This window comes from Phaseolus vulgaris, chromosome 11, assembly GCF_000499845.2.
Source record: "Phaseolus vulgaris cultivar G19833 chromosome 11, P. vulgaris v2.0, whole genome shotgun sequence".
NCBI lineage: Eukaryota > Viridiplantae > Streptophyta > Magnoliopsida > Fabales > Fabaceae > Phaseolus > Phaseolus vulgaris.
The window spans coordinates 8,700,457-8,713,491 of NC_023749.2; the positions used below are offsets into that span (position 1 = coordinate 8,700,457).

At 28.0% G+C, this 13,035-nt stretch overlaps 2 protein-coding genes across 2 annotated transcripts; one reads left to right on the plus strand and one right to left on the minus strand.

Moving 5' to 3' along the window:
• The first annotated feature begins 1,141 nt into the window (after positions 1–1,141).
• Positions 1,142–2,902, plus strand: LOC137833547 (uncharacterized). The gene is made up of 3 exons (XM_068641892.1): positions 1,142–1,528; positions 1,924–2,163; positions 2,492–2,902. Exons 1-3 carry the CDS (start codon positions 1,142–1,144, stop codon positions 2,900–2,902), a joined length of 1,038 nt encoding a protein of 345 aa, XP_068497993.1.
• Positions 2,903–7,403: 4,501 nt separating this feature from the next.
• Positions 7,404–12,589, minus strand: LOC137827976 (GABA transporter 1-like). Its single transcript, XM_068634364.1, has 7 exons — positions 12,146–12,589; positions 10,623–10,853; positions 9,167–9,264; positions 8,835–9,021; positions 8,431–8,561; positions 8,123–8,356; positions 7,404–7,837 (listed from the first exon to the last, which is right to left on the minus strand). The coding sequence occupies exons 1-7, from the start codon at positions 12,252–12,254 to the stop codon at positions 7,457–7,459; spliced, it is 1,371 nt and encodes a 456-aa protein (XP_068490465.1). The 5' UTR covers positions 12,255–12,589; the 3' UTR covers positions 7,404–7,456.
• Positions 12,590–13,035: the final 446 nt, after the last annotated feature.

Below are 13,035 nucleotides of genomic sequence, written 5' to 3' on the forward strand. Positions count from 1 at the left end.
ATTCCTTTGAGACCAACACCTTGTCAATTTTGCTCTTTACCAAACCGTTGGGCTTATACCAAATAAACTTTCTGCCAACCAACGGGATATCAACCAACTCCGAATTTTCGATAAAGTCATTGAAGCCTTTTATTATTATTTATGATTATGTAAATATAACCACTTAATGATAAATATTTATGCTTATTTAAATATAATCACATAATTATGATTATGTAAATATAACCACTTAATGATAAATATTTATGGTTATTTAAATATAACCACTTAATGATAAATATTTATGGTTATAAAAATATAATCACTTAATGATAAATATTTATGGTTATGTAGATATAACCACTTAATGATAAATACAAGTCTATAAATACAATAATGAAGGAGTATTTCTCACTTACTTAATACTCAATACATTTAGTTATTAATCATATATCTTACTTACACTCTTTCTCTTGAGCATCGGAGAGGTAGACTTCCACTAGATTTTCATCGCTAAAGCTCAACAAGACAATTAGTCTCAAGACAGAGATTGGTCTATCTGATCACCTCAGATTCACCACCTTGGACGACTCAATCTCTAACTCGGTTAGAATGTTTATTTTAAAAAATCTAGTATATTATACTACTATTAATTTTTAATTTACTACATGTTTTGTTTTTTATTCATGAATTATATCTATTAGATGAATTTATTTGATTTTTATATTTAAGTAAATTTATTATATTTAATTTATTTTTGTTAGGAAATTAAGAGGAATATACCTAATCAAGCTATCGAACAAGAAGATGAAACAAAACCTTTGTGCAAATATGTTTCAAAGCTAAGAAAAACAACTGGTGGCGAAAATAATATGATCCAATGTAGTTTGTGTAATTTTATATTCAATTTATTAAAACTTACGGGAGCAGGAGTTAGAAGTTATCCGTATGTGACTGCGTCAAAACTTGTTGAGTTAAGAAAATTAGACAATGAAGCAAAATTGAAAATAGAGGGTTTGAAACAAAAAAAAAGGTCTCTCTACCACCTGTATCTGATGAAGGAAATCAGACTAGGAGTGATGTTAACCCAAAATTCAAAGGTTCTTTACAAGTTGCTTTCAATATTCAAGCGAGAGATACTCTTGATTGTGAAATTGCAAGAATGTTTTATTCTTCAGGACTACCGTTTCATTTAGCAAGAAGTCCTTATTATAGAAGTGCATTTTCTAATGCAGCCAATACTTCTAATCTTAGTGGATATGTACCGCCAACATATAATAAATTGAGAGGTCCTTTACTTTCAAAGGAAAGAAGTCATGTAGAAAATCTTTTGCAACCTATACAAAACTCGTGGAATCAGAAAGATGTAACAATTGTTAGTGATGGGTGGAGTGATCCTCAAAGAAGACCATTCATAAATTTCATGGCTATCACTGAGAGTGGACCAATGTTTTTAAAGTCAATAGATTGGTCTGGTGAGATAAAGGACAAAGAATTTATCGCTAAACACATGAGAGATGTAATTATGGAGGTTGGACACAACAATGTGGTACAAATAATAATTGATAATGCAGTTGTATGTAAGGCAGCGGATATGCTCATAGAATCTGAATTTTCTTCAATCTATTGGACTCCTTGTGTAGTGCACACCTTGAATCTTGCATTTAAAAGTATTTGTGCAGAAAAAATACTGATAAAAATAGTGATATTTATCATCAATGTTCTTGGATCTCACAAATTGTTGATGATGTTACCTTTGTTAAAAACTTTATTATGGGACACTCTATGAGATTATCAATGTTCAATAATTTTAACTCATTGAAGTTGCTCTCTGTTGCTCCAACAAGATTTGCTTCAACCATAGTCATGTTAAAAAGGTTTAGAAGTTTGAAAAAAGGACTCTAAGAGATGGTTATTAGTGATGAATGGTCTTTTTACAAAAAGGATAATGTGGATAGTGCACAATTTGTGAAAGAAACTTTGTTGACTGATAATTGGTGGATGAAGGTTGATTATATACTTGCTTTTACTGCCCCTATTTATGATGTTCTTAGAAAAACAGATACGGATATGGCATCTCTTCACTTGGTATATGGAATATGGGATTCAATGATTGAAAATGTGAAAAGAGTCATAGACCAACATGAAAGGAAGACAGAAGTTGAATATTCATCATTTTTCAAGGTAGTGGAGTTAATATTAATTGATCGTTGGACTAAAAGTAGCACACCTCTTCATTGTCTAGCTCATTCTTTAAATCCAAGGTAATACATTATATAGTTAAATTATTTTATAATTATATTTTGTTGTGTACATATTATTTATAATATCATAAATTTATAATATTATATTGATTTATGTTTATATATTTTTAATTTTGTACATATTATAGTCGTGAATGGTTAGATGAAGATTCAAAAAGACTTGCCCCACATCAAGATCACGAAATTACTCAGGAAAGAAAAAAAAATGTTTTATGAGATACTTTGATGATGCAGACATAAGGACACAGGTAAATATAGAGTTTGCAAACTTTTCAGGTGGAAGAGAAGATTTTGATGATGCTGACTCTTTAAGGGATAGAAGTAAAATGGATGCAAAATCATGGTGGATTGTTCGTGGAACTCATGCACCAACACTTCAGAAGATAGCTCTTAAGCTACTTGGACAACCATGTTCTTCTTCTTGTTGTGAAAGAAATTGGAGTACATACTCTTTCATACATTCTCTAAAAAGAAATAAGATGACACCTAAAAGGGTAGAGGATCTAGTATTTATCCATAGTAATCTTCGCCTTCTATCAAGAAATTCCTCAAAATACAAAGAAGAGGAAACTAAATTGTGGGATATTGCAGGAGATGATTTTTCATTGGATGAAAATGGAATTCTTGAGATTGCTAATTTATCTCTTGATGGACCATAATTAGAAGTTGTATTTTTCAATGAGGATGAACAAATGTAAAATTCAAACATTATAATTTAAATATGTTTATCTTTTGTTAGAGTTTTTTATAAATATTTTTTTTTAATTTTTTCAGATTAGGAAGTATATTAATATTATATATATATATATATATATAAATATATATATATATGTGTGTGTGTGTCGTGTCCCATATCCTATATTTTTCAATTTAGTCATATCTCTGTATCCGTATCGGTGTCGTGTCCGTGTCTATGTTTCATAGATTATGGGTATTGCGTCATTTCCTATTTTTTCTAAAACATATTAAAACAGTTATTAGAAGCAGTTTTGAATCTAGAGCAATTTTTTTAATTTAATTTTTTGAAATATATTTCAATTTTTGAAATTTTTGCTTTTTTTCTATTTGGATTTTGAATTTTTGGGATTTTATCACCGTTTTTCTCTCTTCGCTTTTTCTTACTTTATCTCTCTTCTTTCACAAACAATAATATGCTCTCATGCTCTTTGTGTCTTCAATGCATATTCAAATACACATAAATATATATTTTATTTAAATAAATATAAATACACATAAAAATAGTAAAAATAAAAATAACAAATACGAGTATACAAGTGCGGGAGCATCTGTGTTCCCACTATTATTAATAATATCGATAATATTTAATAATATTTAATAATATTAAAAATATTTAATAATATCAATATTATTTAATAATATCAATAATATTTAATAATATCAAAAATATTTAATAATATTAATATTATTTAATAACATTATTAATATTAATAACTTTTAATAATATTAATAACATTATTATAATAATTAATAATGTTATTATTTAAATAATAATAATATTAATGAAATTAATAATATAAATTGTATTAAATATATAAATAATATTAAAAATATTTATATTATTAATTACATTATTATTTATAATCATACTAATAAGTATAATAATAATTATAATATGACAACAAAACTTGACTGGTAATAATTAAAGTTTCTTTGGTCATTTGGAACTTGCCTTTAAGTCTCACATGTTGATATTTAGTTTTAACTTTAATAATAAGAAGAATTTAAATAATAATTAAAAATTTAGAATTATGTTGAATTATTTATGAAATTCTTTCATAAATAAATTGATTTTATTTTATAATTATTTTTAATTACATTTTTTATTTTATAATTTATTTCAAGATAAAAATTACCCAAAATAATAATAATAAATATTATTTTGTGCATTATTTTCAACCTTGGGACAACTTCTGGGTGTCCTTTAAATTCTGGGTGTTTCTTCAAACACTACATGAAATTCTTGGACATTTATTTATTTATTTTGGAATGAGTTTTCAAGAATATTTTTTTATATTTCGAAAAATTAATTCCGTAACAAGAAGAGATGTTTATGAAAGTGAAAAAAAAAAACTGAAATTTCTAATGGCGGGTCTCGCAAACAAGGACTATTTTTCTTTTATTTTTTTGGGTCTATTTAAGTGTAATGAAAGAAAAAAACCTAAAATTCCAGTGCTGAAGGATTGGACCCAAACTTTGGGACCGTATTGCCAAAGTTAACAGACTGGTCCAATTATATTTATACCACCTGTTTGACTTTATATACCCTCATTTTCTTTTTTATATTTCAAGATAATTTATTCCATTTCATCTCCGCACCACTAATTTTGTTTAGATTCCATCAAAAATAATTTTCATTATATAGTCTAATATATTACAAAAATTAATTTCAGAAATTTTTTTTCTTGCATAAGAAATTCAGTTTCCATAATATATTACTGAAATTAGTTTCTGAAAAAAGTTAATACAAAAATAATAAATAAAGATAAATATTAAGAAGAACAAAAAGGGTGCAAGCACCCTCTCCTTGGATCCTCTCATAATAAGCATGTCAATGATATTTTGTTAGGAAAAAGTTAGAATCCATTCTAATGGTTACTGAGTATTTTTTTTTCCTACACTCTCATGATTACTAGAAGAGGTTGTATTATGATGGAAGTTCTTTTGATACTCAACATTGACTTTTAAATTATTCGATTCAAAAATACATTCAAATGGTATAAATCATAAGTTCTTTTGTGTGAAAAAAAATGGCTTCTAAATTATGTAATGTGAAAGATACTTTTGAATTACCAATTTGGATGTTTTTTTAAAGAAAAATTACTTTAAAATAATGAATTTCAAAAGTTTTTTTCATGCAAAAAAAAATAACTTATAAATTAATAATTTGAAAATAAAAAATAACTTTTAAATTATATAATATGAAATCTAAATAAACTTTTTTTATTACACCATCCAAAAGTAAAAAAAAACTTTTACATTACACAATTTGAAAGTACAAAATTACTTGTAGATTACACAATTCAAAAGTTATTTTTTCATAAATTAGAAATGTACAATGAATATTTTTATATTTATAAGAATATAGAACGAAAATACGGGTATGAAAGAAATCCTTGTTACTTAAAATACATAAATTGAAATGGACAAAAATAGAAAATGAAAGCCCAAATGGAGTTATTTCTTTTGAACTAGAAAGAAAAAAGAAAAAATGTTAATTAAAATTATTGGATATGAAGTAATTCTTATATTACGTAGATAATACAGTTTATTAAATAAATATGAAAATTTCATGACATTTTTTTTCTTTTATAAGACTCTCTTTTCTATTCTAGAAAAATAGGAAAGAAAAAAAAATAACAATATATAAAGGTGAATATTGATATCACACTTTAATTTTTTTTAATTTGGTGGATTCACAGTGGGAAAGTCTATCTCGCCCTATTTTTCATGGGCTAACCATGGACCTGACTAGCTCGTTTTAGCACCCCTAATTAAGATGTCATTTGTCAACGAGATCTTACAATTAATGATTTTTATTATAGGATCATTAAGATGATTTTTTTTTGTGGACAAGGTCCTACAATTGATGACTTTTATTATAGGATCCTTAAAATGATCATTTTGTTAACGAGATTTTATGGTTGATGATCTTTATATTAAAATTATTAAGATGATTATTTTATCTTATGGTTGACGACCTTCATTATAAAGATCCTTATAACAATTATGCTTTTTATAAAATCTTTTTATTGATAACTTTCATTATGAGATTGGTAAACAATTTCATAGTTAAAGAAGATCAAGTTCGTATAATCCTTAGTAAAATCATAAAAAAAGAATTTACTTGTTGAATATGACAATCCTTAAGCATTTACTATTTTTCAAAAATACTAGTGAAGATTCTCACATCCCAATGGTGTGCACTTAAACATCTAGTAGGAGAGGAAGCAAAAGTCAAATTGACTAACATATATAGTTTAGCATTTCCTACAAAATAACATGTGCACAGAGATGTGTAAATATATGCTCTTTAAAATACCGACATTTTGTGAAGAGCTAATGAATAATTGAAAATGTGCAAGGTGAAGGGATAAAATGAGACCGTGTGATAGGTTCTTGAGAGAGAAAGTAGAAGTGGATTGGGTTTCCTTGACCAACCTAATCTATTTCACCATACACAGATATTAGTTTTTTCAATCGAAGGATGGATGTCGAAAAATATTTCAATGAACCTCACGGTGAGCGACATGGTTGTTTTAACATCTTATAAAGATCATTTTCATGTCTCGTAGTTCCTTTGTTGCATGTTGGTGTGGATGCGTGTGGTGTGGGATATGAGAGTGAGAAGAGTTGGGTTAAATTTTTATGAGAAGGGTGGACAATTCTAAAGTGAGGGATATGTGTTTCCAAATGAGAGGGTTTCCAGAGGGGTCAAAGAAATGAGATTTGCGAAAATGCAATGTTTTAGCGAAAAAATATTTTTCGGAAAAAGAGGAATGTTGTGGAGGGAATGAGAAAAAAATTATTTTTGGGAAAAAGATAATGTTGTGGAGGGAATGAAGAAAAAAAAAATTAGGAAAAAGATAATGTTGTGGAAGGAATGAGGAAAATTTTTTTGGAAAAAATATGAATATTATTGAGGAAACGAAAATGTGGAGAGTGTTCTACTTTATAAAATGAAAGTTCTAAATGACATATTTTGAAGTAAAAATGTGTCACATATTAAACTGTCATATTATAGGGATAATTATAATGGTTTTTAATAATTGTCGTATTAAAACTGTCACACGTTACATGTTTTCTTAAAGTGTAAATAATTAGTTTGAAAATTTAGAGACTACTAATGCGAAAAAAATGGTCGAATAAAGTAGTTACAAGTTTTAGAAGATTAAATGCATATAGAATATTTATTAAGAGTATCTATTAATACTATTCACGAAATTCTTTATATTTTGTAAATGTTAGAGAAAATTGTTCTAGAAATCTAAAATTTATTTTCAATGTATAAAATACCTTTGAATATAGTACACAAAGCAAAGAAAAGAAGAAAAATAGAAACACCAGTTCAATTCTCAATTATTTTTCTCCGTCTAAATTTTGTACTATTAAATATTGCACCTTTAAAATAACACCAAGATATATGAATTGTACCACCAGATTTCATTAAATAGTTCGATGTATGAACAACCAGATCATACATTGGCAAATAATCGATAACTTTTGGCATCAAGAACTATCTGTCTAACTGCTGCAACTGCTGCTATTGCTCCCAAAGCAGAGAAAGCCACAACAATAGTTACATTCAACCAGTAAATAGAGCTTCGCTTAGATGGCTTGAATGTGAAATTGTAGAAAATCACTGGCAAAATGAAATCAAGAGGGATAAAGCCAAAAGCTCCAATAAGAGAATTTATGTCTCCAAAAAATGGAAGCATGGCCGCTATAATGGTTGAAATAGTAATAGCCAGTGATCGAGAAATCACTCTAGGGATTACATTGCGTTTGGAAAACTCGGCACTTTTTGGATCTCCAAATGTTTGCTCCAACACTTCATTTGTTGGTTGCAAATAAACCTGCATTCAAATTCAATGGTTATTTTTCTTAAGATCAAATCCTTTTAAGTTATTTTAATAAAAAAAAACTAATGATGGTGTTAAAAGTAATGTTATTTGTTTCTTATAAAGAATCATAAACAAGATTAAATGTGTAGGACATATTTAATGTTATAGTTTGAACATGAGGTAAAGTTTAATTATGCATGCTTTAATAGATTAAATTTTCAAAAGTGGCATAAGTTATCTCTTAGAAACTTTCTCAGAAGTTAACAAAAAATGAGCAGTAATTAGTATATGACATACCACACCAACTGCTGATAGTTGTGTTATAGTGAAAATGTTGGTCATGTAAATGAACCATGTGGGCACCAGAGGGTTGCCATTGTCCACAAAATTGCTTAATATGAGGCCTTCAGATTTGTTGCCAAATGCCCAATAACCAGATATAGATACACTAAAGAAAGTGACTATAAGTACAAAATAGCAAACACATAGTGCCTTGAACATCTTCCCTTTTACTGGTGGTGCCAGTGTTGCCTACAACCACACAAGAAATGCAATTAAGCACAATGGGGTTGTTTTTAATGACAAGGTTAGTTATTATGATGGACCTGAATTTCTGGAATGATTCCATTTCCATAGGTTGTAGCAATGATGGCAATTGCATTGAAGATTCCAAATAAGCGATTCTCAGTGTCACCTTTCAAAGAGTAGTCCTTTTCTGGTCCTTTGGATGACTCTCCTGTAACAACATTGTAAATTCAAAACCAAAAGTTTCAATTCAATTGCCAAAACATAAAGTGAAAATTTCTAAATTACCAAAAGAAATCTTAAGAAATGAATTTTAACCCTAACTAAATTGATGAGTTTTGCACCTACTTAAATATTATGAATTGATATTATTTCTAGTCGACTTGGGATTATGATACACACGCGCGCGTATATTATGAATTTACTTTATCTCTAGTTGACGTGGAATCTCCGATAAGAAAAATAAACTAGTTTAAGAAATTACCAATGTAAGTGGATCCAACAGTAGCACAAGCACTATATGCCAAGCAGAGAATCAATGACACTAGATTAATGTGCCTCAATGAGTGGAAAGATGGAATCTGAGCCAAAATTAGCATGAAGCATCCAAATATGATTACAAACTCGTAAAGCTTCATGGTCCCGTTTGGATTTGACAACAAGTAAATTGCCTACATATAGAATATGGAGTCATCTTTGATTAAAGAACAAATGATTTGAAAATTACAGAAAAATGCTTGCACATAGTTTATAATATAAAAAAATATAGTTTTTTATTTGACAGATAAATAAGTGGGATAAAGAGTTGATGATAACCTTCATACATTGTCCTCCTAAAAGAGTGCAAGCCACTACAGCACCAAAGCAAACTGTAAACTGAATTGGGCCAACAAAATAACGACCCCATCTTGGACCTGTCAAGGTTATATTTACATTAGTAAAAGAAAGGTGTTTCTTACTGCACCCTATAAAATTTCTTCCTGCATCCCCATCAATTTCGAAAAAGACTATTTGGATTACTTTTTTGGAATGTTTCCAAGACATATTTTCTTGAGTTCATGATTTATATTCCTGAAAAATGTTATCCAGAACAAAAAATTTGGAATAAACTTTCCAGAACGTATTATATACGTTCTAGAATGTGTTTTCTGGAATAATTTTTTGGAAGACATTATATACGTTCCAAAATATATTTTCCAGAATAAATTTTCAGGAGTATGTTCTAGAAACAACTTTCCATAATGATAATGAATTGGATGGGGCATTTTGGTAATTTTGACTAAATGATGAGGTGTAGGAAGAAATTTTAGGGTGTAGGGAGAAATTTGACGGAGTGCAGAAACCAAAGATAGATCGAAGAATTATAAGAGAAAAAAAAAGTTTATAAGCGTTCTACGTACTTTTAAATATAGTTTCATAGAAACAAACATATTCATTAACACTTTATTTAGACAATTAAAAAACCAATTTTAAGCACAAACTAAAATAATTATTTGAGAATGTTTTAAAGATTTATTGTTCAATAAAAGTGTTTTTTTAATTTTTTTCCTTTAGTAATTATATATATATCCTTCAATCTATTATTTTTACTTTTTAATATTTTTAAGTAAATTATAATGAAAAATAAAATTGGATCATAATATAATTATTTTTTACAAAATATGACTTTTTTTAAAATTAAAGTTGTGTAATTTATGCACAACGTCATTTGTTTCCATTTAACATTTAAGTCGAATCATGTATCTACAACTTTGATGTAACTTTTTAGTGGGGTGTAAAGTGGAGCAATGGGTGTCAAACCATCATTTTCCAACTTTTTAACCAAAATAGTTATACCATGATATAACTTTTAACTTCAAATTTCACAAACACTAAAATGGTTTTATTGATCCCAACTTTTCTTTACTATCATTATTGTAGTTACAAAATAAAAGTATACCATTGTATTGCAAAAACCACTAAGACTTAATTTCTACAAAATTTAGTAACAAAATCTTTAAAATCTTTCATTGACTAAATAGTGGTACTTTCTTAATAGGATAGATGTAATTATACATTTAACTTTAAATAACCAAATTAAGCACACCCATGAAATTAACCTCATATGAAATCCTATTTTTTCTTTAATATACTAAACCTTAAACAAAACCCACATGTCACACTTGATCTCACATCCTTAGCTTTACAAATTATAGTGACAATAGACAAAAAAAAGAGATTGAAGAAGTGTTTGAGTAGGAAATAAAAGCAGCATAGTATGAGAGTGAGGTACCTAAAATATCACGAGCCATGTCTCTGAAACGTAGCTGACGTTTACCATTTTGGGCGTAGTGTTCAAGAACCCTAGATATTAAATTATATGAATAGAAGGTCACCAATGCTCCAATCACCAAGCTTAAGATCCCAGCCGTCCATCCAAGGAAGGTAAATGCATAAGGAAGACTCAAAAGAGGTGGTGCCACAATCGATGTTGTCAAATGGTATCCACAATGCATCCAAGAACCTGCAAAATCACACACAATAAATAATATCATAAATAATAATAAAATAATAACAATAATAATAAAATAATAACAATAATAATAAAATAATAATAATATCATTTTTGAATGTGTGGACAATTTTTTTTCTTGTCTTAATTGCTTGGTGTACATCCACGTGCTCTTCAATTAATAAAAACCAAACAGTCAACCAATTGGTTCATCAAAGTCGGCTGGGGAAGGCATTAACAAAAACGAATTGATTTCTACGATGAAATCATGATTCATCGAAAGCTTGGTTTTAGCAATCATCAACCTCTCCAATAATTATAATAGAACCAATATATTTATTTAAATGGTTACTATTTTATTCAATTCAGCATGTTTATGAACTATTCAGTAAAGTCTTACAGATTATAATGCATAGAAGTTTGAGACCATTTGCACAATGTTTATCTACCACATGTGCTCAATACTTTTCATACTCCATTTGAAAAAACATAATTATCTATTAATCACTGTATACCATTTTCTTAAAATAGTGTAGGAAATGGTAATACTCCTCGGTATGGTGTGGCTTTAGGAGAAGAAACGTGAGAGTTTGTATTAGCTGTTCTATTTTTAATTTTTTTTATTAAAAAATAATTTCAAGTTTAATTCAATAAAAATGTCTATCTATTTATATATTTTATTTATATATTTTAGTTGATGTGAGATATTTAATACATATAATAAATATTGAAAGATAAGTTAAACTAACTTAAATGTAAGATTAAATATATATGAATTTTTATAAAATAGTTGATTAATTTTTTATTAAAATAAAATTTAAATGATTTTAATATTATATTAAACATTAGTCTAACTTAATTTTATAAAATTAATTTACAATACAAAATTTACATTAACTTATAGTTAACTCGCTTGACTTTACCTAGCAGGATACTTTCTCATACGCTCATTATTCTGACTAAAAGCATACAATGAGATATCAGATAACTATGTAGGTAAGGCTATAATTGGTGATAAAGCAATCAGAAATCTTATATAAAAAAATTATTTCTAGTATTACGGGATATGATTGATTAGTTAATGATTTAAAATTTAATGTTTTCTTACGAGCTGGGCTCGAACCAGCGCTTTTCAGATTCAGAATCCGGATTTCCAACCTTCTGATCGTGAGTTCATGTAAAATCCAAACTCTTAAAACAGTGCAACATACTAGGAAAGCAAGAGGGAAAAGAATCCTTGTAAACAGTTTTCTACAAAAGACGAAGCACAGAAGAAGAAGGAGATACATAATATAAGATAAAACCTTCAGATTTGAGGACAAAGAGAGCTCCCGCATCAACATCATTTTGGTGGTGAAGTTGTTGAACACCATTCGGGTTCTCAGATTTTTCATCTGGAAACAGAGATCCCATCCTCCCTCTTATGAAGAAGACCTTAACCAAAGGATAGAGTGATTGAGAGCAGAATATGTAACACCATATGCATATATAAGAGAACCTCTGAGTAGTTTTACAGAAAAGCAGTGTGAATTTTGACCAGGATCTATCTCAGTGATGCTACTTTTATAGACGCCTTGTGCAGTATGCAATCAGACCAACTTGGAAATACCAAGATATATGACCTAAGCCTCATTCAGATGATGACCAAAATGGCCTCACTCTACATCTATGCTTCATGATATTTCCACACTTGGGAGGAATTTTCCTGTTACTTTTCTCTTTCTATATTTAATTCATCTTTCCTTTCTTTCTAATCAATATGCTAGTTGAGGGACAAATTAGAAATAAGAAGACAAAATGAATACTCACTTCATTTGGTTGACTACAAAATTCAATGATACTTAAATAAAAACAAAAAATATTTTCAGCATGCAACAAGACAAAAATTGTTAGAAGAAACTCGGTTAAAGATATACATAATTTTTTTAAAATAGTTAAAACTTAATTAAATTAAAAGATAATTTGTTTATCGAATATCTTGATGTTTTCCTGTTTTTTTTTTTTTTTTGCATTAGATATTTATCAACTTTATCAATAATTAAAATTTATGAAGGACCATTTTACAAAAAAGAATTATTAAAAAGTCGATTGACTATTATTCGAGAAAGCTTATCAACTTTATTGATGATTAATTGCATATAAACATTTTGGTTGACTAAATTGTTTGGTTTAGTAGTTACATGCCTACTTATAA

Excerpts from the sequence above, each read along its gene's own strand:
- LOC137827976 (XM_068634364.1), bottom strand. The coding sequence starts at position 12,254 with ATGGGATCTCTGTTTCCAGATGAAAAATCTGAGAACCCGAATGGTGTT. Across the intron at positions 10,854-12,145 it reads CTTTGTCCTCAAATCTGAAG|GTTCTTGGATGCATTGTGGA; the intron begins GTTTTATCTTAT and ends GTGATTTTGCAG. Across the intron at positions 9,265-10,622 it reads CATGGCTCGTGATATTTTAG|GTCCAAGATGGGGTCGTTAT; the intron begins GTACCTCACTCT and ends TAACCTTGACAG.
- LOC137833547 (XM_068641892.1), top strand. The coding sequence starts at position 1,142 with ATGTTTTATTCTTCAGGACTACCGTTTCATTTAGCAAGAAGTCCTTAT. Across the intron at positions 1,529-1,923 it reads AGGTTGGACACAACAATGTG|GATAATGTGGATAGTGCACA; the intron begins GTACAAATAATA and ends TTTTACAAAAAG. Across the intron at positions 2,164-2,491 it reads AATATTCATCATTTTTCAAG|GTAAATATAGAGTTTGCAAA; the intron begins GTAGTGGAGTTA and ends ATAAGGACACAG.